At 46.3% G+C, this 24,361-nt stretch overlaps 1 protein-coding gene across 1 annotated transcript in view; it reads right to left on the reverse strand.

Annotated features, from left to right (window-relative positions):
• The window catches only part of thbs2a (thrombospondin 2a), an 86,519-nt gene that overhangs the window by 49,363 nt on the left and 12,795 nt on the right, over positions 1-24,361 (reverse strand). Inside the window, exons 5-6 of the mRNA XM_070889131.1 lie at positions 11,766-11,962; positions 10,507-10,647 (exon numbers count right to left, since the gene is read on the reverse strand). Coding sequence (XP_070745232.1) covers positions 10,507-10,647; positions 11,766-11,962 — 338 coding nt within the window. The remainder of the gene's footprint in view (positions 1-10,506; positions 10,648-11,765; positions 11,963-24,361) is intronic.

Below are 24,361 nucleotides of genomic sequence, written 5' to 3' on the forward strand. Positions count from 1 at the left end.
AGAAGATTTTAAGGCGTTTAGAATTCCGCTCCAGCAGTGATTAAAGACACATTCAGTTAAAGGACTGCCTTCTGCCAGGGCTCTTGAAAATTGCTCCTGCTGATTAGAACCATCATGATCAAAACCGTTCACAGACTACAATTACATCTATAATAAATCTGATTTTAAAAGTCATTATTCACTCTTTGCTGCGGTTTCCATTCCAGCCCAGAAGCTGGCGTTTTGCATATTACACCGACTGTGCCTTTCGGCTCTAGCTTCTCAGTGGATCTTTCAAACTCCAAGGAGCCTGGCCTATCGTTCAGATGAAACCAATTATTGCCTACTTATTGACTTCATAACTGAGCATGAAACACATGTCGGAAACACAGCTTTGGCAACAAGAAGAGGGAATGTCATTCAAGGGGAAAGGTTTCGGATATCATCGAACAGTTACACAGAATGTGCAGCATAGAAACAGGCCCTTCGGCCCAACTGGTCCATGCCGGTTTTATGCTCCACCCTTTTCATCTCACCCTATCATCATAACCCTCTATTCCTTTCTCCCGCAAGGGCTTATCCAGCTTCCCCTTAAATGCATCTGTACTATTCGCCTCACTCACGGCCTGTGGTAGCGAGTTCCACATTCTCACCACTCTGGGTCAAGAATTCCCTATTGGATTTGTCGGTGACGATTTTATATTGGGAGTGCGAGCAGCGGGAGTCCGGGGACGTCCGATCGGCCTATAAAGGCCCAGCGTTCGTTGAGGAGGCGTGAGTGCGAGCAGCGGGAATCCGGGGATGTCCGATCGGCCTATAAAGGTCCAGCGTTCGTCGATAAGGCGGGAGTGGGAGCAGCGGGAGTCCGGGGACATCCAAGCGGTCTATAAAGGCCCAGTGTTCATCGAGGAGGCGGCAGTGCGAGCAGCGGGAGTCCGGGGACGTTGGAGCGGCCTATAAAGGCCCAGCGTTCGTCGAGGAGGCTAGCCGGTGCAGGGAGAGAAGTCAAAAAAGTAGAAAGAAATCGAAAGGTGACGTCACAGCCAAGTGGGTAAGTGATTGGCTGGTGATTGGCGAGTAGTTTTTCATTTTTCTTTTTCTTTATCAGTAAGTAACCTTTTAGCATTGTTGTTGCCAAACTAAGTTAATCTAGGGGTTAAGTCATGGCAGGAGAGCTCAGACACGACTTATGCTCCTTCTGTAATACGTGGGAAGTCAGGGACGTTTCCAGTGTCCCTGACAACTACATGTGCGGGAAGTGCATCCGCCTGCAGCTCCTGACAGGCCGCATTGTGGCACTGGAGCTACGGGTGGATTTACTCTGGACCATCCGCGATGCTGAGGATATCGTGAATAGCACGTTTAGTGAGTTGGTCTTACCGCAGGTAAAGGGTACACAGATAGGGAATGGGTGACCAACAGGAAGAGCAGTGGAAGGAAGGTAGTGCAGGGGTCCCCTGCAGTCATCTCCCTGCAAAACAGATACACCGCTTTGGGTACTGTTGAGGGGGATGACTCATCAGGGGAGGGCAGCAGCAGCCAAGTCCATGGCACCGTGGGTGGCTCTGCTACACAGAAGGGCAGGAAAAAAAGTGGGAGAGCTATAGTGATAGGGGATTCTATTGTAAGGGGAATAGATAGATCTTTCTGCGGCCGCAATCGAGACTCCAGGATGGTATGTTGCCTCTCTGGTGCAAGGGTCAAGGATGTCTTGGAGCGGGTGCAGGACATTTTGAAGAGGGAGGGTGAACAGCCAGTTGGCGTGGTGCATATAGGTACCAATGATATAGGTAAAAAAAGGGGACGATGTCCTACAAGACGAATTTAGGGAGCTAGGAGCTAAATTAAAAAGTAGGACCTCAAAAGTAGTAATCTCAGGATTGCTACCAGTGCCACGTACTAGTCAGAGTAGGAATAGCAGGATAGCTCAGATGAATACGAGGCTTGAGGAGTGGTGCAGAAGGGAGGGATTCAAATTCCCGGGACAATGGGAACCGGTTCTGCGGGCGGTGGGACTAGTACAAACAGGACGGTCTGCACCTGGGCAGGACCGGAACCAATGTCCGAGCGGGAGTGTTTGCTAGTGCTGTTGGGGGGGAGCGTTAAACTAATATGGCAGGGGATGGGAACCTATGTGGAGAGACAGAGGGAAGTAGAATGGGGGCAGAAGCAAAAGATAGAAAGAAGAAAAGTAAAAGTGGAGGGCAGAGAAACCCAAGGCAAAAAGCAAAAAGGGCCACATTACAGCAAAATTCTAAAGGGGCAAAGGGTGTGAAAAAGACAAGCCTGAAGGCTCTGTGCCTCAATACGAGGAGTATTCAGAATAAGCTGGACGAGTTAACTGCGCATATAGCTGTTAACGGGTATGATGTAATTGGCATCACGGAGACATGGCTCCATGGTGACCAAGGCTGGGAACTCAACGTCCAGGGGTATTCAACATTTAGAAAGGATAGACAGAAAGAAAAAGGAGGTGGGGTAGTGTTGCTGGTTAAAGAGGAAATTAATGCAATAGTAAGGAAGGATATTAGCTTGGATGATGTGGAATCTGTAAGGGTGGAGCTACGGAGTACCAAAGGGCAGAAAATGCTAGTGGGAGTTGTGTCCAGCCCACCAAACAATAGTAATGAGGATGGGAACAGCATCGAACAAGAAATTAGGGAAGTGTGCAATAAAGGTACAGCAGTTGTCATGGGCGACTTTAAGCTACATATTGACTGGCTAACCAAACTGGTAGCAATGCGGTGGAGGAGGATTTCCTGGAGTGTATTAGGGATGGTTTTCTAGACCAATATGTCGAGGAACCAACTAGAGGGCTGGCCAACTAGACTGGGTGATGTGTAATGAGAAAGGACTAATTAACAATCTTGTTGTGTTAGGCCCCTTGGGGAAGAGTGACATAATATGGTATAATTCTTTATTAAGATGGAGAGTGACACAGTTAATTCAGAGACTAGGGTCCTGAACTTGGGGAAAGGTAACTTCGATGGTATGAAACGTGAATTGGCTAGAATAGACTGGCGAGTGATACTTAAAGGGTTGACGGTGGATAGGCAATGGCAAACATTTAAAGTTCAGATGGATGAACTTCAACAACTGTACATCCCTGTCTGGAGTAAAAATAAAACGGGGAAAGTGGCTCAACCATGGCTAACAAGGGAAATTAAGGATAGTGTTAAATCCAAGGAAGAGGCATATAAGTTGGCCAGCAAAAGCAGCAAACCTGAGGGCTGAGAGAATTTTGTAATACAGCAGAGGAGGACAAAGGGTTTAATTAGGAGGGGGAAAATAGAGTATGAGAGGAAGCTTGCTGGGAACATAAAAACTGGCTGCAAAAGCTTCTATAGATATGTGAAGAGAAAAAGATTAGTGAAAACAAACGTAGGTCCTTTGCAGTCAGATTCAGGTGAATTTATAATGGGAAACAAAGAAATGATGGACCAGTTAAACAAATGCTTTGGTTCTGTTTTCATGAAGGAAGACACAAATAACCTTCCAGAAATACTGGGGGTCCAAGGGTCTAGTGAGAAGGAGGAACTGAAGGATATTCTTATAAAGCGTGAAATTGTGTTTGGAAAATTGATGCCGATAAATCTCCGGGATCTGATAGTCTGCATCCCAGAGTAATTAAGGAAGTGGCCATAGAAATAGTGGATGCATTGGTGATCATTTTCCAACAGTCTATCAACTCTGGATCAGTTCCTATGGACTGGAGGGTAGCTCATGTAACATCACTTTTTTAAAAAGGAGGGGAGAGAAAACATGTAATTATAGACCGGTTAGCCTGACATCAGTAGTGGGGAAAATGTTGGAATCAATTATTAAAGATGAAATAGCAGCGCATTTGGAAAGCAGTGACAGGATCAGTCTAAGTCAGCATGGATTTATGAAAGGGATATCATGCTTGACAAATCTTCTGGAATTTTTTGAGGATGTAACTAGTAGAGTGGACAAGGGAGAACCAGTGGATGTGGTGTATTTGGATTTTCAAAAGGCTTTTGACAAGGTCCCGCACAAGAGATTGGTGTGCAAATTAAAGCACATGGTATTGGGGGTAATGTACTGACGTGGATAGAGAACTGGTTGGCAGACAGGAAGCAGAGAGTCGGGATAAACGGGTCATTTTCAGAATGGCAGGCAGTGACTAGTGGAGTCGCAGGGCTCAGTGCTGGGACCCCAGCTCTTTACAATATACATTAATGATTTAGATGAAGGAATTGAGTGTAATATCTCCAAATTTGCAGATGACACTAAACTGGGTGGCGGTATGAGCTGTGAGGAGGACGCTGAAAGGCTGCAGGCTGACTTGGACAGGTTAGGTGAGTGGGTAAATGCATGGCAGATGCAGTATAATGTGGATAAATGTGACGTTATCCACTTTGGGGGCAAAAACACGAAGGCAGAATATTATCTGAATGGTGGCAGATTAGGAAAGGGGGAGGTGCAACGAGACCTGGGTGTCATGGTTCATCAGTCATTGAAAGTTGGCATGCAGGTAAAGCAGGTGGTGAAGAAGGCAAATGGTATGTTGGCCTTCATAGCTCGGGGATTTGAGTATAGGAGCAGGGAGGTCTTACTGCAGTTGTACAGGGCCTTCGTGAGGCCTCACCTGGAATATTGTGTTCAGTTTTGGTCTCCTAACCGGAGGAAGGACGTTCTTGCTATTGAGCGAAGGTTCACCAGACTGATTCCCGGGATGGCGGGACTGTCATATGAGGAGAGACTGGATTAACTGGGCCTTTATACACTGGAGTTTAGAAGGATGAGAGGGGATCTCATAAAATTTATAAGATTCTGACGGGACTGGACAGGTTAGATGCGGGAAGAATGTTCCCGATGATGGGGAAGTCCAGAACCAGGGGACACAGTCTTAGGATAAGGGGTAGGCCATTTAGGACTGAGATGAGGAGAAACTTCTTCACTCAGAGAGTTGTTAACCTGTGGAATTCCCTACCGCAGAGAGTTGTTGATGCCAGTTCGTTGGATATATTCAAGAGGGAGTTAGATATGGCCCTTGCGGCTAAAGGTGTCAAGGGGTATGGAGAGAAAGCAGGAAAGAGGTACTGAGAGAATGATCAGCCATGATCTTATTGAATGGTGGTGCAGGCTCGAAGAGCTGAATGGCCTACTCCTGCATCTATTTTCTATCTTTCTATGTTTCTGTGACCCCTAGTTCTGGTCTCCCCCACAAGTGGAAACATCTTTCTACATCTACCCTTTCATATTTTTAAAGACCTCTATCAGATCACCCCTCAGCCTTCTCTTTTCTAAAGGAAAAGAGCCCCAGCCTGTTATTTCCTCTCAGTTCTGGTATCATCCTTGTGAATCTTTTTTGCACTTTCTCCAGTGCCTCTATATCTTTTTTAGAATATGGCGACCAGAACTGCACCGTACTAATCAAAGTTCGATACAAGTTTAACATAACTTCTCAAGTTGAATTTCTGAAGGAAATAGAAAAGTGTCCATGGGTGATGGGATACATAAAATGGAACAGGAGGGTGGAGGGTGGAACAGAAGGGAGAGTAGGAAACGGCCCAACAGCCTGCGATCTAACGAGACACAGATTCATACAAATTGGAGCACAGAAGGAGGTCAGATGGCCTATCCAGGCTGTGCTAGTGCTGGTTCCACAACCAGACCTGTCTAAACTAATCCCATTTCTTTGCCCTTTCTCAACATTTCAATATTCTCCCCTTTCAAAAACCCATCCTATTCCCTTCAAAATGAAGTATTTGCTTACTTGGACACCTGTTGCATTAAGTGTTCTGATAATTCTTTGTGTGAAAAAAATGGTGATTATTTGGATTGACACATATATGGGACTATTCAGAACTTTACAGAAGAGAAGGAATACACCACAGGGGAGACAAAGAAAGACACAGAGCAGAGAAGGTGCAAGGCCATGAATCTCAGACTGGGGGCGGGGCGGGGGGGGGGGGGGGGTACAGGAATCACAGAGTGGGGGGGGGGGGAGGTTACAGAAATATCACAGACTGGAGGTGGAGGGCGGGGGGGGGGGTTACAGGAATATCACAGAGTGGGGGGGGGCGGTTACAGAAATATCACAGACTGGGGGTGGGGGGGCGGGGGGGGGGGTTACAAGAATATCACAGAGTGGGGGGGGGGGCGGTTACAGAAATATCACAGACTGGGGCGGGAGAGGGGGGTACAGGAATCACAGACTGGGGGGGTGGGGGTTACAGAAATATCACAGACTGGGGGCGGGGGTGGGGGGGTACAGGAATCACAGAGTGGGGGGGTACAGGAATATCACAGAGTGGGGGTGGGTTACAGGAATATCACAGAGTGGGGGGGGGTTACAGAAATATCACAGAGTGGGGGGGGGGGTTACAGGAATATCACAGACTGGGGGTGGGGGGGGGGGGGGTTACAAGAATATCACAGAGTGGGGGGGGGGGTTACAGAAATATCACAGAGTGGGGGGGGTTACAGGAATATCACAGAGAGGGAGAGTTCAGGAATATCACAGAGTGGGGGGGTGGTTACAGGAATTACAGAGTGGGGGGGGGGGGATTACAGGAATACCACAGAGAGGGAGAGTACAGGACTCTCACGGTGTGGAATTTTGGGTGGTGGTGTGGCGGCTGGGGGCAGAGGGTTAGAATGAAGGCATGGTCAAAGAGATATGTTTCTCGGAAGCTGTTCTGAGAGAATGACAAAGGCTGTGATGGGTGGATCGGCCATGGATGTCGGTGGTGGGCAGTGGGACAAATCATCAGTAATGTAGAATTCGAGGAGCAGTGGGTGGGGCTGGAATGTAGGGCTGGAGGAAATTTCCCAGATAGCTTCGATCTGAACTACATGTTGAAGTTCTGGAGTAGGGCTTGAACCCCCCAATCTTCTGACCTAGAACCAAAAGCATTACCAACTGAGCCAAACTGACACACTGAAACAGTCCAAGTGGCTGAGAACACACTGTGATTCCCATTGGAAGGAGACAATTAAGGATTCTGCAACAGAACCCGCAGATCTCCACCTTCTTGACATTGTTTGCATGCAAAGTAACATGGTGCCAGGTTGGCTCAGTTGATAGAACTGTTTTCCTCTCGGTCAGAAATTTGGGGCATTCAACCCATTCCAGGTGTCGAACTCATGATCCTAGGCTTACGTTCCAGTGCCGAGCAGAGGGAGTGCTGCATTGTTGCAAGTGACATCCTTCAGACCAGATGTTAAGCCAAGGCCCGGTCTGTCTGTTCCAGGGGATGGTAAAAGATCCCATGGTACATCTGGAAGAATAGCCTGGAGCTCTCCTGGTGCCCTGGGTAACGTTCCCCCTCCACCAACACCAGTAAATATCCCTGGGTAACGTTCCCCCCCTCCACCAATACCAGTAAATATCCCTGGGTAACGTTCCCCCCCCCCCGCCCCCCATCCACCAACACCAGTAAATATCCCTGGGTAACGTTCCCCCCTCCACCAACACCAGTAAATATCCCTGGGTAACGTTCCCCCCCCCCCCCCTCCACCAGTAAATATCCCTGGGTAACGTTCCACCCCCCACTCCACCAACACCAGTAAATATCCCTGGGTAACGTTCCCCCCCCCCCCCGCCCCCCATCCACCAACACCAGTAAATATCCCTGGGTAACGTTCCCCCCCTCCACCAACACCAGTAAATATCCCTGGGTAACGTTCCCCCCCCCCCCCTCCACCAGTAAATATCCCTGGGTAACGTTCCACCCCCCACTCCACCAACACCAGTAAATATCCCTGGGTAACGTTCCCCCCCCCCCCGCCCCCCATCCACCAACACCAGTAAATATCCCTGGGTAACGTTCCCCCCCCCCCCGCCCCCCATCCACCAACACCAGTAAATATCCTGGGTAACGTTCCCCCCCTCCATCAACACCAGTAAATATCCCTGGGTAACGTTCCCCCCTCCACCAACACCAGTAAATATCCCTGGGTAACGTTCCCCCCCCCCCTCCACCAGTAAATATCCCTGGGTAACGTTCCCCCCCTCCATCAACACCAGTAAATATCCCTGGGTAACGTTCCCCCCCTCCACCAACACCAGTAAATATCCCTGGGTAACGTTCCCCCCCCCCCCCTCCACCAGTAAATATCCCTGGGTAACGTTCCCCCCCTCCACCAACACCAGTAAATATCCCTGGGTAACGTTCCCCCCCCCCCCCCTCCACCAGTAAATATCCCTGGGTAACGTTTCCCCCCTCCACCAACACCAGTAAATATGCTCATTCAACTCGTGGCTGTTTATGGAATGCTGCTGGTTCAGAATGGCTGCCACGTTATTCCAATCAAACAGCAGGCACTGGCAGGAGAAATAAGGAGGCCACATACCTCTTGGAAAATCTAAATGGGGTAGAGGGGCAGAGGGATCTGGGGTACAGATACACAAATCACTAAAATCATTAAAGGCTATAAAAAAGCAAACAGAGCACTGGGGTTCACTTCTGGAGTGATCGAACTGAAAAGCAGAGAAGTTATGTTAAACTTGTAGAGAATCTTAGTTTAGACCACACTTGGAGCACTGTGAACAGTTCTGGTCTCCTTATTGTAAAAGCAATGGAGAAGGCCCAAAAAAGATTTACTAGAATGATACCAGAACTGAGAGGTTGTACAGGTGTCTATCAGGAAAGATTGAACAGGCTGGCGCTTGTTTCTCGAGGGGTGACCTAATAGAGGTCTTATGATAGGGTAGATGTAGAGAAGATGTTTCCACTTGCGGGGGAGACCAGAACTAAGGGCCATAAATGTAAGATATTCACTAATCAATCCAATAGAGAATTTCGGGGAAGCAGAACTAGCTGAAGTGCTCGACGGGCCGAATGGCCTTCTTCCGTGGTGTAACCATTCCATGATTCCATGAATTCAGGAGAAACTTCTTTATCCAGAGCGTGGTTAGAATGTGAAACTCGCTACCACAAGGAGTAGTTGAGGAGATTGGCATAGATGCATTTAAGGGGAAAAAGACTCGGATTTATATCGCGCCTTTCACGACCACCGGACGTCTCAAAGCACTTTACAGCCAATGAAGTACTTTTGGAATGTAGTCACTGTTGCAATGTAGGAAGTTGGATAAACACATGAGGGAAACAGGAATAGAAGGATACGCTGATGGTGATCGATGAAGAGTAGGAGGCTCATGTGGAGCATAAACACCGGCACGGACCTGTTGGGCTGAATGGCCTGTTTCTGTGCTGTAAATACTATGTAATACCATGTAAGTAATGCATTGTATGAAATGCTTTAAGGTGAACAGTGTTATTATGAATATATGAGTATTAATGATAATAGGATTGTATTGGAGAGGGGAAATGGCACATCCTGATCCCAGCTAGCGAGATTGATCTCCCCAGTTCATGTACATTTGTGGTGCGTCAGTAAGCAGCGAAAACCATTAAAGAAGGCATAAACACTATTCATAATATAATCCTGATGAAGAACTTTCTCACATTGGCTTGATAGAGAGTGTTTGGCAAACATGCAGGAAAGCATTATTAACAGCACCATTAATCGGAACCAGCCCAGTGACCACGGCTTGTACTTTCTGTGATTATTTGCATGTTATTAGTCTTGTAAAAAGCACTTTACAGCCTACAGGTCAGGGCCAATATACCATTCCTTACTGAAAGCATGAAAGAGTCTCAGAATGTGTTGGACACCAAACTGTGGCTGGTCATGTTCTGGCAAGTCAGAACCTTTAATCGGCCTTCCAGAATCACAACTCTCCGACTCTCATTGATGGTCTTAAAGGGTCCTGGCCATTATGGAAAAATATGTTTGGCAAATCTTTTCTTCCCCACAGCCCCGATTGTTGACAAAATGCCACACGGTGTCATTCAACCCTGTCACTTATCCACCATTTCACAGATAACGGATCATGCCTGTTGTGGTTTGTCTTGACTTCCCCCGGGGCTGTTGACTCTTTGCTCAGTGCACCTTTCCCAAGTGACCCTGCTTCATGACCAGTCAGTGAGGGCCGGGTGGCTGTTTGACTGTGTCACAACTGAGCCCAATTCTGTCTCCACCTGATCGCCACACAAGTACACTCTCCGGGAACCTCGGCTGATGTTTCTCTCCGTCACCACCCCCACCCCCCTCCCCTACCCTCCCGAGCCTAGAGACACTGAGGCTAATTATAGAACCCTGCCGAGCCCGGCTAACTCAGCATAGACCAGGAGACAAACACCCTTTACCAAAGGAACCGGCAGGGATCTCAGTTAAAAGCTTTTGTCCTGAGAACAGTGCTCCCCTAAAGAATTGTGTAAATGAATTTACCCGGTGGTTATAATACATTTGACATAATATTAAAAAAATACTGTCAAATACTTTGCATCGACTGAATAAAATTTACAAAAAACAGTTACAGTTCCTGGCTGCAGTATGAACTCTAATTGTGATTACACCTCACAAACTTTGGACAATTTCTACCTCATCAATTTAGGAAATATAATTGCACAAAATATTAACTGTGGAAGAGAAATAATTATCATCAAACTAATCGTTTACCGAGCCAGGGGACCTTGCGAACTCTGTGCTCACCTGACAGGTACACTTGGTGCAGCTGTCCACTGTCCACTCCTCCTTGTTGTCAAAGAGACGCCCGCTGTGCCAGCACTGGCCTGGCCGCACCTTCTTTAGAGTATCTTCTAGGATATCACGAATGATTACATTTTCTTCCGTCTGTAAAAGATATTCCGGGTACAGCAGTGTTATTGTATCATCGGCATTTACCATTTCTTTCTCACAACACACTGTATAACACTGTTCCCATTAAAGCACTTTGTACAATGCATTACTTACATACTATTATTTACAGCACAAAAGCAGGCCATTCAGCCCAACTGGCCCAGACTGGCCACATGAGCCCCTCGCACCTTTCCTCATCTAACGGCAGGTATATTCCTGTGTGTTCATATTCTCCTTTGTACACATTGTGAGGTATAAGGTAACAGGAGCAGGAATAGGCCATACGGCCCCTCGAGTCATTCAATAAGATCGTGGCTGATCTTCTACCTCAACTCTACTTTCCCACCTGATCCACATATCCCTTGATTCCCCGATAGTCCATAAATCTATTGATCTCAGTCTTGAATATACTCAACGATTCAGCATCGACAGTCCTCTGGAGTAGAAAATTCCAAAAATTCACTACCCTCTGAGTGAAGAAATTCCTCCTCATTTCAGTCTTAAGTGGCTGCTCTCTTATTGGGAAACTGTGACCCATAGGTCTAGACTCTCCAGCCAGGGGAAACAACCTCTCAGCATCTACCCTGTCGATCCCCATCAGAATCTTATAACTTTCAATTAGATCACCTCTCATTCTTCTAAACTCCAGAGTATAGGCCCAATTTACTCAATCTCTCCTCATAGGACAACTCTCTCAACCCAGGGATCAATCTAGTGAACCTTCGTTACACCTCCTCCAAGTCAAGTATATCCTTCCTCAGATAAGGAGACCAAAACCGTGCACAGTACTCCAGGTGTGGTCTCACCAAGGCCCTGTACAATTGTAGCAAGACTTCCTTACTCTTGTACTCCAAACCCCTTGCAACAAAGGTCACCATGCCATTTGCCTTCCTAACTGCTTGCCGTACCTGTATAATAACATTCTGTGTTTCACGAACAAGGACCCCCAGATCCCTCTGAACACAGTGCGAGGTATATTCCCATGTGTTTGTAGTAGTCTTTGTACACAGTGCAAGGTATATTCTTGTGTGTTTGTATTATCCTTTGTACACAATGCAAGATATAGTTTGTTTCAAAAAGAAAAACATGCTTCTGTGATCTAAAATACATACCACTTTAACGAGTCCATCGGCCAGATTGCTGACAAGAACTCGCAGTCCATGCAGCTCCTTAAACATGTTTCCAATGTCAGTGCAGGAGTGGTCGCAGAAATCCACAACTTTGTTGGTTTTGTGGCCGATGAAATCGCTCTTGATCGCGGGACTGACCCCGCCAAATTCCTGGCTTTCACGGCTGCTGGTTAATGCAGCTGTGCAATGAAAATGAAACAACAGAGTCACGTTATTGGCTCGTCACATGTTGCAATAAAACCTGTGTCAAAGCTGGAGATGGGGAAGGGGCGGGGCGAAGACAGGGAGCGTCGAGATTTCAAAATGGCCTCCCAGCAATAGTTGCTGACGTTTTCTTTCGAGTTGCTGGGCAATAGCGAACAGGCCCAAGAACCGAATCAGCAGAATTTTAATGGACTTAACAGTTTCGCCAGTCTCTGCTGGCGATCAAAACCACCTAACTTCATAAATAAAATTTTCGCATTAGGTGCAGAACCATTAGGGAACAGATTCCAGAATCAGCGTGTAGCCAAAATAATCACTGTTGGGGTCTGGAAAGTGTAATAATGATGGAAAAATGATGGCAAATGCTGTTACGGAAGCACAGTCCAGATGTGGACTGTTACTTTGCCAACGGCTGGAAACCCAACACACACCATCCTTTCGACACTTCAGTCCCCTTGCAAAATCTGAAATATTGCCACGGACAAAATATTACTTTATTGCTGCTGAGCCCCCTTGGAGAGAAGGAAAACCTTTTCATCAATATCCTTATGTATGGCGATCGTTATTAAGCCAAGATTAATATCTTTGAGTCAGTTCCACACCAGACTCTTTAATTCTATAGCACTAAATACTGAAAATGAAACTACACGATATAAAAATGGATCAGAAAGGCTATTCCATCCATCCCATCAAGAATGGCTTCTTGTGCTCCCATCATGGCATCCAGCTCTCTTTTATATGATTCCAGGGGTTTGCTCACGATTACCTCTACCCTGGAGTTCATTCCATGCATAGATCGCTCTGTGTGAGAACGTTGCCTCCTGGAATCAGTGCCACATTTACCCATCACCGTTTAGATTCTGTGTCCCCTTATCCTCTCATCCGGGCCATGGGAGCCAGGTTTTCCATGCTTCCCTCCCCTCTGCTATTCTGCTGTAACTCTACTGGACCCATCCTTTCTTTCTATACTTGTTCCATTATCAGAACGTCAGAATGAGGAGCAGGAGTAGGCCATACGGCCCCTCGAGCCTGCTCCACCATTCAATAAGATCATCGCTGATCATCGAACTCAACTCCACTTTCCCGCCTAATCTCCATGTCCCTTGATTCCCCTAGAGTCCAACAATCTATCGCTCTCAGCCTTAGCGTTATTGCTTCCTTCTGCCTCCCACCATTATCCCTTTGTCACTGAATCATCTCCTTCCCTCCAACCCTATCAGAGACCACTCCCTTTTGTTATTTTCGTGCCTCATTTTTCTTGGCTCTGTATTTGCTTAAAAGTTGTTCAGAGAACCATACAGCACGGAAGGAGGCCAATCGGCCCATTGTGCCTGTGCCGGCTCGTTTAAAGAGCTATCCAATAGTCTCACTCCCCCGTCCTTTCCCCATAACCCTGCAAATTTTTCCCCTTTATCCAATTCCCTTTTGAAAATGATTATTGAATCTGCTTCTGCTGCCCTTTCAGGCAGTGCATTCCAGATCATAACAACTCACCGAGTAAAACATTTCTCCTCATCCCCCCTCTGGTTCTTTTATCAAATTACCTTAAATCGGTGTCCTTTAGTTACCAACCCTGCCAGTAGAAACAGTAGCTCTCTATTTACTCTATCAAGACTCCTCATAATTCATCTCCAACATCCTCCAGTTCTGATGAAAGGTCACCGACCTGAAACGTTAATCCTGAGTCTCGTTTTCTGCTTGACATGCCTACGTTTTTATAGCATTTTCAATATTGCATTTGTATAAATATGTGATTATGTTATGTACCAGCTCTCTCAATGTTGAGCTTTATGACATCAGTGTATAGAAGATGAGGGTGATCCAACTGAGGTGTTTAAGCTGATTATTGGAGTTGATATGATAGATAGAGAGAAACGATTTCATCTGGTGGGGGAGTCCATAACAAGTGGCATAATCTTAAAATTAGAGCTAGGCCGTTCATGGTGATGTCAGGAAGCACTTATTCGCAAAAAAATCTGTGGAAATCTGGAACTCTCCCAAAAAGCTGTTGAGGCTGGAGGTAGATTGAAAATGTCAAAATCTGAGATTGATAGATTTTTGTTAGGTAACTGTAGTAAGGGTTAAGGAACCAAGGCGCGTAAATGGAACTAAGATACAGATCAGCCATGATCTAACTGCCAGAACAGGCCCGAAGGGCAGAATCGCCTGCTCCTGTTCCTAATTCCAATGGAAAGAAAATGGTACGGGACACACTGACCTGTGGAATTCCCAAAATGGCTTTTACTGCAGGAAGCTCTGGGCTGTGAGTGCTAATTCGTAAAGTCTACCCTTTCGTTAAAACATAAACACAATGGTAACCGTGGTTCAGTGAGTAGCACTCTTGCCTTTGAGTCAGAAGGTGGTGAGTTCAATTCCCCACTCCAGGGACTTGAGCACAAAACCCTAGACTGGCATTGCCAGTGCAGCACTGAGAGAATGTTGCACTGTCGGAGGTGCCGCTTTTCAGATGAGATGTTAAACCGAGGGTCCAGCTGCTCTCTCAGGCAGATGTAAAAGATCCCACGGCACTACTTGAATAAGAGTACAGGAGTTGTCTCCGGTGTCCTGGCCCAATATTTATCCCTCAACCAACATCACTAAAGAACAGATTATCTGGTCATTATCACTTTGTTGTTTTTGGGAGCTTGCCAAGTTGGTTGCCACGTTTCTCACATTGCAACGGTGACTATGCTTCAAAAAAGTACTTCATTGGCTGTAAAGCGTTTTGGGGTGTCCTGAGAACGTGAAATTCGTTATATAAATACAAGGCTTTTTTTCTTTTTATTTATGCTCCAAAGGATGATACAACTTGTCACTTAATAGTGAACTCGGTGACTTGCTCAGTTCTCCATATGTGATTATGGAGCCAATTTCAACAGGCTAAATGGAAAAACATGCAGCATAGAGTAAATGCATTATCCTGATTGTTAATGGACCATATCTGCCAAGCTGATTACGTATTAAGTAGACAGCCTTAAGGCATAGTCTAAGAAATGCTGACTTATTACTAAAGAATTATGCTCCATCTTGGAGCTGGAAGCAGACAGCGAGACAAGAGGAATGCTAAGTTAGTCTGACTGAGTAAGAAGCCCCTTTCATATCGGTGTCAGTGGGCTGTTTGTGCTGCCAGTTGCTGAAACACAGGGCTCCGGCAGCAAGCTGCAGACCAATGCAAAATCACGGCGACTCGTGAAGTCCACTAACAATGGGCCTTTCCCTGCCGCGGGTCTGGGTCAGTCCTGGAGGGTTACATTTAGCTTGAAGCCTAAGACCCGCACTTCAGGAAGTGCTGACACAAATATCGCATTGATATCAATATAAAAGGGCCTAAACCTGGGCCAACTTTCATCCCTCAACCAACAGATGGTCTGGTCATTATCACATTGCTGTTTGTGGGAGCTAGCTGTGCGCAAATTGGCTGCCGTGTTTCCCACATTACAACAGTGACTGCATTTCGTAAAGTCATTCATTGGCTGTAGAGCGCTCTGAGATGGCCCACGGTCGAGAAAGGTGCGATATAAATGAAACTCTTTCTAAAGACAGTTCTTTCTGATCAGTTCATAATTCTATAAAGACCACACTGACTGCACTGCTAATACCAACTGTGTTATAACATGCATCATCGCTGGGAGTTCGTTAATGATGGGCAGATAAAATCTTCATCGAGTGGAAAACACCCCACAGCACAATTTTAGATTCTGCCCTTCTCAACTTGAGTGGTGTTTGGAGAGTGAGATGCACTGGTAAGCACAAGTCTGTCACTGTGAGTGGACCTCCTCAGGCTCCCCATGCACATTCTTTTCAAAATCCCTGCCATCAATTATAACTCCGCCCTCAGCCTTGCTCCAGACCCCTGAAATCTCTGGCACCTCTACATCCCGCTCAAAGGCTTTGGTCTACTGTATATCACCTTCAGTCACTTCTCCTGACACTCTGTAACCCCCTTCCAAAACACCGTGCCCCCCCACCAATTAAGAACACAAGAACCTAAGAATTAGGAGCAGGAATAGACCATACAGCCCCTGGAGCCTGCTCTGCCACAACTCCACTTTGACCACAAATCCACTTTCCTGCCCGATCCCCATATCTTTTGATCTCTGCCTTGAATATACTCAACGATCCAACATCCACAGCCCTCTGGGGTAGAGAATTCTAAAGATTCACAAACCTCCGAGTGATAAAATTTCTTCTCAGCTCAGCCCTAAATGGCCAACCCCTTATCCCGAGGCTGTGACCCCTAGTCTCTCCAGGGAGAGGAAACAACCTTCCCTGTCAATCCCCCTTCCGAATCTTATATGTTTCAAAGAGATTGAATTGGACCGAATGTGATCTTTGAGGAACTGGTCGAGATTTCCCTCTCAACCAACCTATCACCTTCCCTAGTGACCCTTATCACTTATAGATTCTGTTGATTCACGTTGTGTTGAGATTACTGGCCATCTCTTCGCAACAACGCGACATGAACTTAACACATCCTTGTCACAATCCTCCATGTTCAAAAGCCTCCTTTTTAACTGGGCCTTTGCTCACCACAACTGACTCTTCTCCCTACTCCTGCTCAGGTCCAGCTGCCATTTTGGCCAAGCTTTCTGCCTCACCCACCTGCAATGCATGGCAGAAACCCGGGCTGCCCAAGAATTCGCCAACACTCTCAAATTTCCACTGCTGGCAGGCAAGGCTCATTAAAAACTCGCCGACTTAGTCCTTAAGAATTACCAGCTGTTGACTGTCATACAAGAAGTGATTCACCGCATTAAAGTGTGGGATTCATGAGGGCATATTGGCACTGGATAATGCCAGTGACAGGAAAAATACACACGTATCATTTCACATTGTACAATCGGTCAGTGAGGTTATGGGAAAACACTCTAAACAGTCCCAGAAGATAGACTGGGCCGAATGCCGAGGTTCTCCTCTTATTCTCAACTAACCTATGGATGAACCCTGATCATTTATAGATTCAGCAAATTAAAATTCAGGTAGTGCTGAGAATACCAGCAATCTCTTCGCAACAGCTTGGCAACCGAGTTGTCGTCCGCTCAGAGACTGCCATTTATACCTCCCCCGGGACGTTTTTGACAAGATTGTGAAATTTGAATGAACGATCGTGCCACACGTGCTAAGTGCAGACTTTGCTGGTGCTCCCCCACTGACTGTTGTACTGGACCAAGTCATTTGCTTCATCAATGACACTGCCTTACCAGCAATAAAAGGAGTTTAGACAATTGCAAACAGAATGTGAAGGCAAACAGAGAAGTCAAACTGGCATGCACTCAAAACCACAACTTATTTTACTTTTCTGCGTGCTAAACAACCAAGGCTGTATGTCTAGCATCTTCAGTGATTATAACTGATAATAAGTCAGACTATCAAAATTCGACCCTGCAGGAATAATATTATCACAATGATATGTTGGGGAAATGATAATATTCCAATAATATCCTGGGGAAATAATATCACAATAGTACTCTGGAAAATCCCAATGATAATCTGATAGGTTGACCAGTCCCACCCACCCTTTCCTTCAACAACTGTCTGTCCCACCTGTGACAGAGACTGTAATTCCCGTATTGAACTTTACAGTCACCTAAGAACTCACTTTTAGAGAGGAAGCAAGTCTTCCTCGATTTCGAGGGACTGCCTATGATGATGATGATAGGTTGAGAATGTTACAATAACTTTGGTGAATGATAGTATAACAATAATTCTCTTGGGGATGATAATATGACAATGGTACTCTGGGGAATTGTTAATATCAGAATGATAAGCAGGAGGAATGGTAATATCTCAATGATATCCTGGGGAATGCTAATATAACGCAATATAACTCCTACACGGCAAGCGAGCTCCAGGTGGGCAGAAGCAACAAGACGCTTCAAGGATACCCTCAAAGCCTCCTTGATAAAGTGTAACATCCCTATTGACACCCGGCAATCCCTGGCCCAAGATCGCTCAAAGTGGAGGAAGAGCATCTGGGAGGGTGCTGAGTACCTCGAGTCTCATCGCTGTGAGCATGCAAAAACCAAGCACAGGCAGCGGAAGGAGCGTGCGGCAAACCAGACTCCCCACCCACCCTTTCCTTCAACCACTGTCTGTCCCACCTGTTACAGGGACTCTAATCCTGCATTGGACTGTACAGTCACCTGAGAACTCACTTTTAGGGCTCAAGTTTTAGCTCGAGTTGCTCCTATTTTTTTGCAACTACCGTATATACTCGCGTATCATGCGACTTTTGAAGACCTAAATTGTAACCTAAATTTGGGGTGTCGCATGATACGCGAGATACAAAATTTGCGGCTGTGAAGTGCTGGCCAAGATTAGGCTGTTAGTCTGTTAAGCAGACCATATCCATGCTGAATCTCGGCAGGTATCTCCTGGGCTGGATTGCAGCCTCTATTGTCACTTGTACTGTATCTTTGCTGTGGTCTAGAGATCGCCACCCACAACTCCCTCTGAAGTTTGCTGCATTATTAGAGGCTCCATCTATCTCAGCCCATGCTTCTTTTACCCGCAAACACAGTAGAGGCTGTGGCTGAACGACGCTAGTCAAGCCAGCTGGAATGATTGCTGTATCGGTATTCGATTCGCGAACAGCTTTCACAACAGAATCCACTCGATGTTTCAAAAAAGTGGCTCGCATGATACATGAGATATATGATAAAATCATGTTTAGGGGACGAAAATTTAGGGGTCGCATGATACGCGAGATCGTAGGATACGCGAGTATATACAGTAGTTTAATATGGAGTATCTTAGAAATTGCAATTCTCGTCATTTAGTTTGCTCTAATTCTAGTTAGTTCGAATAGTTTCATTTTAGAACAGTTTTTTTTTCAAAAGGAGGTGTTACCAACCAGTCACGCCTGTTTTGCAAGTTTATACAGCGAAAACTTAACTGAGAATGGAGTAAGAGTACGCTCACAAAAACCTTGCCTACACCTTATAAATTAGGCGCAGACAGCGAGAGATGGGGGGAAGGGAAGTTAGGGGATTTTACAAAGCATTAAACACTTCACTTTTAACCAAAAAGATGCATAGAAACCACCATAATTTTAAACAACAATAAATGAACATTAAATCAAGTAATAAAAATGAGAAGTCCTACCTTGCTGGAGCACGGACCGGCATTGGCGTATTTTGTACCGAGACACTTATTAATTTAGGTGTTTATTAATTTGGTGCTTCCAGATTGCAAGATTCCACTTTTGGAATTCCAAACAGTCCGGAATAAAAGCAGGGCGTTACTCCCCCAGTCTAGGCACGCTCCCCGTGGATACGGTCTTGAAGTGTCATCTCCTTACTTTGCCGAAATCTGTGGTTGTCAGAGAATGTTCAAAGACATGGATCCCAGCTCAGAGTCGTCAATATCACGAGTCCGTATCAGCCACTTACCTGGAGTGTTTTCTCACAGCCAGAACATAGTCTTGTTAAATGGGGCTGTGTGTGAGTTTTCTGCCCCGTTACTGATCATCATCCCAGCGATAATCGGTGTGGGTGTTTCTAGGACGCCCGAGTCTCGATAACTATTTAAGCACATCTTCAATGCCTGGGGAGCCCATTCGGCCAGGGCTAGGGGCAGCGTGCTTTGGGCCCCTCCCACGCAGCGTCGCAGAGATTCGGGCTGCGAGGAGCTACTGCACATGTGCGCACACTCTAGCGCGCATGCGCAAGGCTGCCGGCACTAAAAATAACGCTGGGCCCTAGCTTCGCCCCCCTGCCGGCAGTTCTTCATCGCAACGCCTTGGCCCTGCCCCTGCCGACCTGGAAGCGGCCCGAAAAATATCGGAGAATACCGAGTTTAGTAATAGGCGCACTTTACATTCCAGAAAATAGGCGTGCCTCTAGGAGGTGCGCCGTTCTGCGGTACAGCCGGAACTTTGGCCCTTAGAGTGGAAGCAAGTTTTCCTTGATTTCGAGGGACTACCTATGATGATAATGATGATAATGCTGGGGGAATGATAATATCATAATGATACACTGGGGAATTGATAATACAGTCCCCAACGCTTATAATGTCCATGGTTAAATCAGGCAGCTACTTATGTCAGCCGAAAGAGCGATAACTATTATCCATTTGCATTCATGTCAGTTTCGAAGTTCTCAGTTACAGCGTCTCCAGAGCTCCGTGTGTTTCGGGCAGAACCAGCTGTACTTCCTCAATAGTGTGCACCTCGTTACTGTTTCTTCCATTAAATCCACCTCCGTATCCAGTCCTTTCTTCTAGTTTGGGGCACACTGTGGAGTGTTTCCCGTGCTGCTCTCTGATCATCTTTCCCAATTCACATTCCCGCAGCTTTCACACTGCCTGATCATCTGCACTCAAAGGGCCACGGCTTCTTCCTGCAAGAATCGTTCCAATTTCTGTTCCTCCAGCCTTCGTGAGCTTTGCTGCGATGTTAAAAGAATTGCATTGTACACATGGAGGCCTCCGATGTGATATAATGTCCAATATAACGCCTGAAAAAGGTTTATTTTCTCTCTCCCTGTAACAAGCCAAACACTGCTCCCCCATTTCCGGCTTCTTCAATGGCAGTGGGTCAAATGTCAAAGAAAAGCTCCAGTTTTGCGATGGTGAATGGATATATCCGGAAAAGAAACGTGGGAATGTCAACTTTGCAAGAAAAGCAATGATACTCCGAGGAATTGATAATGTCACAATAGTACTTTGGCCGATAATAATATAACACTATTACTTTAGGGAATTATAATATCACAATGATACTCTGGGGTAATGTTAATATTACAATAATATGCTGAAGGAATGCGATTATTACAATGACACACTGGGGAGTTTGTAACAGGCTGTGTTTAGTGACACCACATGGAGCAATTAACAATATAATGCACAGCGCGAACACTCTCGAGTTCAGACAATACTCAGCACTCACACTCCCGAGTTCAGATAACATGCAGCACTCACACTCCCGAGTTCAGAGAACGCAAAGCGCGAACACTCCCGAGTTCAGAGAACATACAGCACTCACACGCCCGAGTTCAGATAACATGCAGCACTCACACGCCCGAGTTCAGAGAACGCAAAGCGCGAACACTCCCGAGTTCAGAGAACATACAGCACTCACACGCCCGAGTTCAGAGAACGCAAAGCACGAACACTCCCGAGTTCAGAGAACACAAAGTGCGAACACGCCCGAGTTCAGAGAACGCAAAGCACGAACACTCCCGAGTTCAGAGAACACAAAGCGCGAACACGCCCGAGTTCAGAGAACATACAGCACTCACACGCCCGAGTTCAGAGAACATACAGCACTCACACGCCCGAGTTCAGAGAACGCAAAGCGCGAACACTCCCGAGTTCAGAGAACACAAAGCGCGAACACGCCCGAGTTCAGAGAACATACAGCACTCACACGCCCGAGTTCAGAGAACATACAGCACTCACACGCCCGAGTTCAGAGAACGCAAAGCGCGAACACTCCCGAGTTCAGAGAACGCAAAGCGCGAACACTCCCGAGTTCAGAGAACGCAAAGCGCGAACACGCCCGAGTTCAGAGAACATGCAGCACTCACACGCCCGAGTTCAGAGAACATACAGCACTCACACGCCCGAGTTCAGAGAACACAAAGCGCGAACACTCCCGAGTTCAGAGAACGCAAAGCGCGAACACGCCCGAGTTCAGAGAACGCAAAGCGCGAACACTCCCGAGTTCAGAGAACATACAGCACTCACACGCCCGAGTTCAGAGAACACAAAGCACGAACACTCCCGAGTTCAGAGAACACAAAGCGCGAACACTCCCGAGTTCAGAGAACACAAAGCACGAACACTCCCGAGTTCAGAGAACGCAAAGCGCGAACACGCCCGAGTTCAGAGAACGCAAAGCGCGAACACTCCCGAGTTCAGAGAACACAAAGCGCGAACACTCCCGAGTTCAGAGAACACAAAGCGCGAACACTCCAGAGTTCAGATAACATGCAGTACTCACACTCCCGAGTTCAGAGAACATACAGCACTCGAACTCCCGAGTTCAGATAAGAGTTGATTTCAGATGGCCCGATTTAAGACTGGCAATGAGAGGGTCCCGATTAAAACAGCAGTGAGTTGATTTCGGAAGACCCAGCGCAGTGTGCATGAGTGGCAAGGGTGACGTCAGAAAGGAGTCCCGCGCATGCGTGTAATCGGCTGGACTGATGTCATAGTAGGTGGCTGGGGAGTCCCAGAGCATGGACTGAAACGGAAGTTGTCATTTCCGATCAATAGTCACTCCATTTATAGCATCACAATAATACTCTGGGAATGATAATGTCACAATAATACACTGCAGATGATATCACAATAATACATCACCTCCCCTTGATATTCAACAGCATTATCATCGCCGATTCCCCCACCATACAACATCCTGGGGGTCACCACTGACCAGAAACTTAACTGGACCAGCCACATAAATACAACAAGAGCGGGTCAGAGGCTAGGTATTCTGTGGTGAGTTTCTCACCTCCTGACACAAGTCAGGAGTGTGATAGATTACTCACCACTTGCCTGGATGAGTGCAGCTCCAACAACACTCAAGAAGCGCGACATCGTCCAGGACAAAGCAGCCCGCTTGATTGGCAGCCCATCCACCACCTACAACATTCACTCCCTCCATCACCGACATACTGTGGTTGCAGTGTGTACCATCTATAAGATGCACTGCAGCAACTCGCCAAGGCTTCTTCGGCAGCACCTCCCAAACCCGTGACCTCTACCACCGAGAAGGACCAGGGCAGCAGGCGCATGGGTGCACCATCACCTGCAAGTTCCCCTCCAAGTTACACACCATTGTGAGTTGGAAATATATCGCCGTTCCTTCATCGTCGCTGGGTCAAAATCCTGGAACTCCCTCCCTAATAGCACTGTGGGAGTACCTTCACCACATGGACTGCAGCGGTTCAAGAAGGCGGCTCACCACCACTTTCTCAAGGGCAACTAGGGATGGGCAATAAATGCTGGACTTGCCAGCAAGGCCCACATCCTGGAACAATTTTTTTTTAAATACTCTGGGGAGGATAATATCACAATAATGCTCTGGGGGAATTGATAATATAACATTAATACTCTGTGGATGATAATGTCACAATAATACTCTAGAGAATTTATAATATTATAACTAAAATCTGGGGGGAATGATAAGAGAAAAAAATATTTGTATTTATATAGCGTATGCAGGTACAGCAAGCAATCAGGAAGGCAAATGGAATGTTGGCCTTGATTGCAAGGGGGATACAGTATAAAAGCAGAGAAGTCCTGCTACAACTGTACAGGGTGTTGGTGAGGCCACATCTAGAGTACTGCGTACAGTTTTGGTCTCCGTATTTAAGGAACGATATACTTGTAATGGAGGCTGTTCAGAGAAAGTTCACTAAATTGATTCCGGAGATGAGGGGTTGACTTATGAAGATAGGTTGAACCTGTACTCATTGGCGTTCAGAAGAATGAGAGCCGATCTTATTGAAACATATTAAGATAATGAGGGGGCTCGACAAGGTGGATGCAGAGAGAATATTTCCACTCATGGGGAAACTAAAACTAGGGGACATAGTCTCGGAATAAGGGGCCACCCATTTAAAACTGAGATGAGGAGGAATTTCTTCTCTAAGAGGGTTGTAAATCTGTGGAATTCTCTACCCCAGAGAGCTGTGGAGGCTGAGTCATCAAATATATTTAAGGCGGAGATAGATTTTTGAGTGATAAGGAAATAAAGGGTTATGGAGAGCGGGTAGGGAGGTGGAGCTGAGTCCATGATCAGATCAGCCATGATCTTATTAAATGGCGGAGCAAGCTCAAGGGGCCAGGTGGCGTACTTCTTATTTCTTATGTTCTTATGTTTCACGGCCACAGGACTTCACAAAGCACTTAGCAGCCAATGGAGTACTTTTGAAGTGTAGCTTTTGTAGGAAACATTACAAATAATACAATGATATCCTGGGGGTTGATAATATCACAATGATAATTTGGGGGACTGATAATATCAAGGTTTCATAAGAAACACTAGAAATCTAAACACAGAAACTCGAAAAATGGTATATTTTTTTATTAGAACAATATGATAGAACCTTTTAAAATGATGAAAAGATTGGACAGGGTAGTAAGAAGCAGACTGTTTCTATTAGCTGAGAGATGTAGAGCGAGTGACCACAGATACAAGATTCGATGTAAGAGAACTTCACACAGACAGTTCTGAGGAAGTAAAATTTACTTCCAGGGTTAATGGTTGAGGCAGAATCTCCGACATGGAATTTCCAGGGAGCTGTTCCTGCTCCACCGCAAACGGGTTTCTGCTTCACGAGGATAGGGATGGGGCAGCATTGAGGAAACTCCACGCCTATGCCAACATTGAAGATTAGATTGGCTAGGTGGATGAAGAGAAAAGG

The sequence above is a fragment of the Pristiophorus japonicus genome, chromosome 9 (genome assembly GCF_044704955.1).
Source record: "Pristiophorus japonicus isolate sPriJap1 chromosome 9, sPriJap1.hap1, whole genome shotgun sequence".
Taxonomy (NCBI): Eukaryota; Metazoa; Chordata; class Chondrichthyes; family Pristiophoridae; genus Pristiophorus; species Pristiophorus japonicus.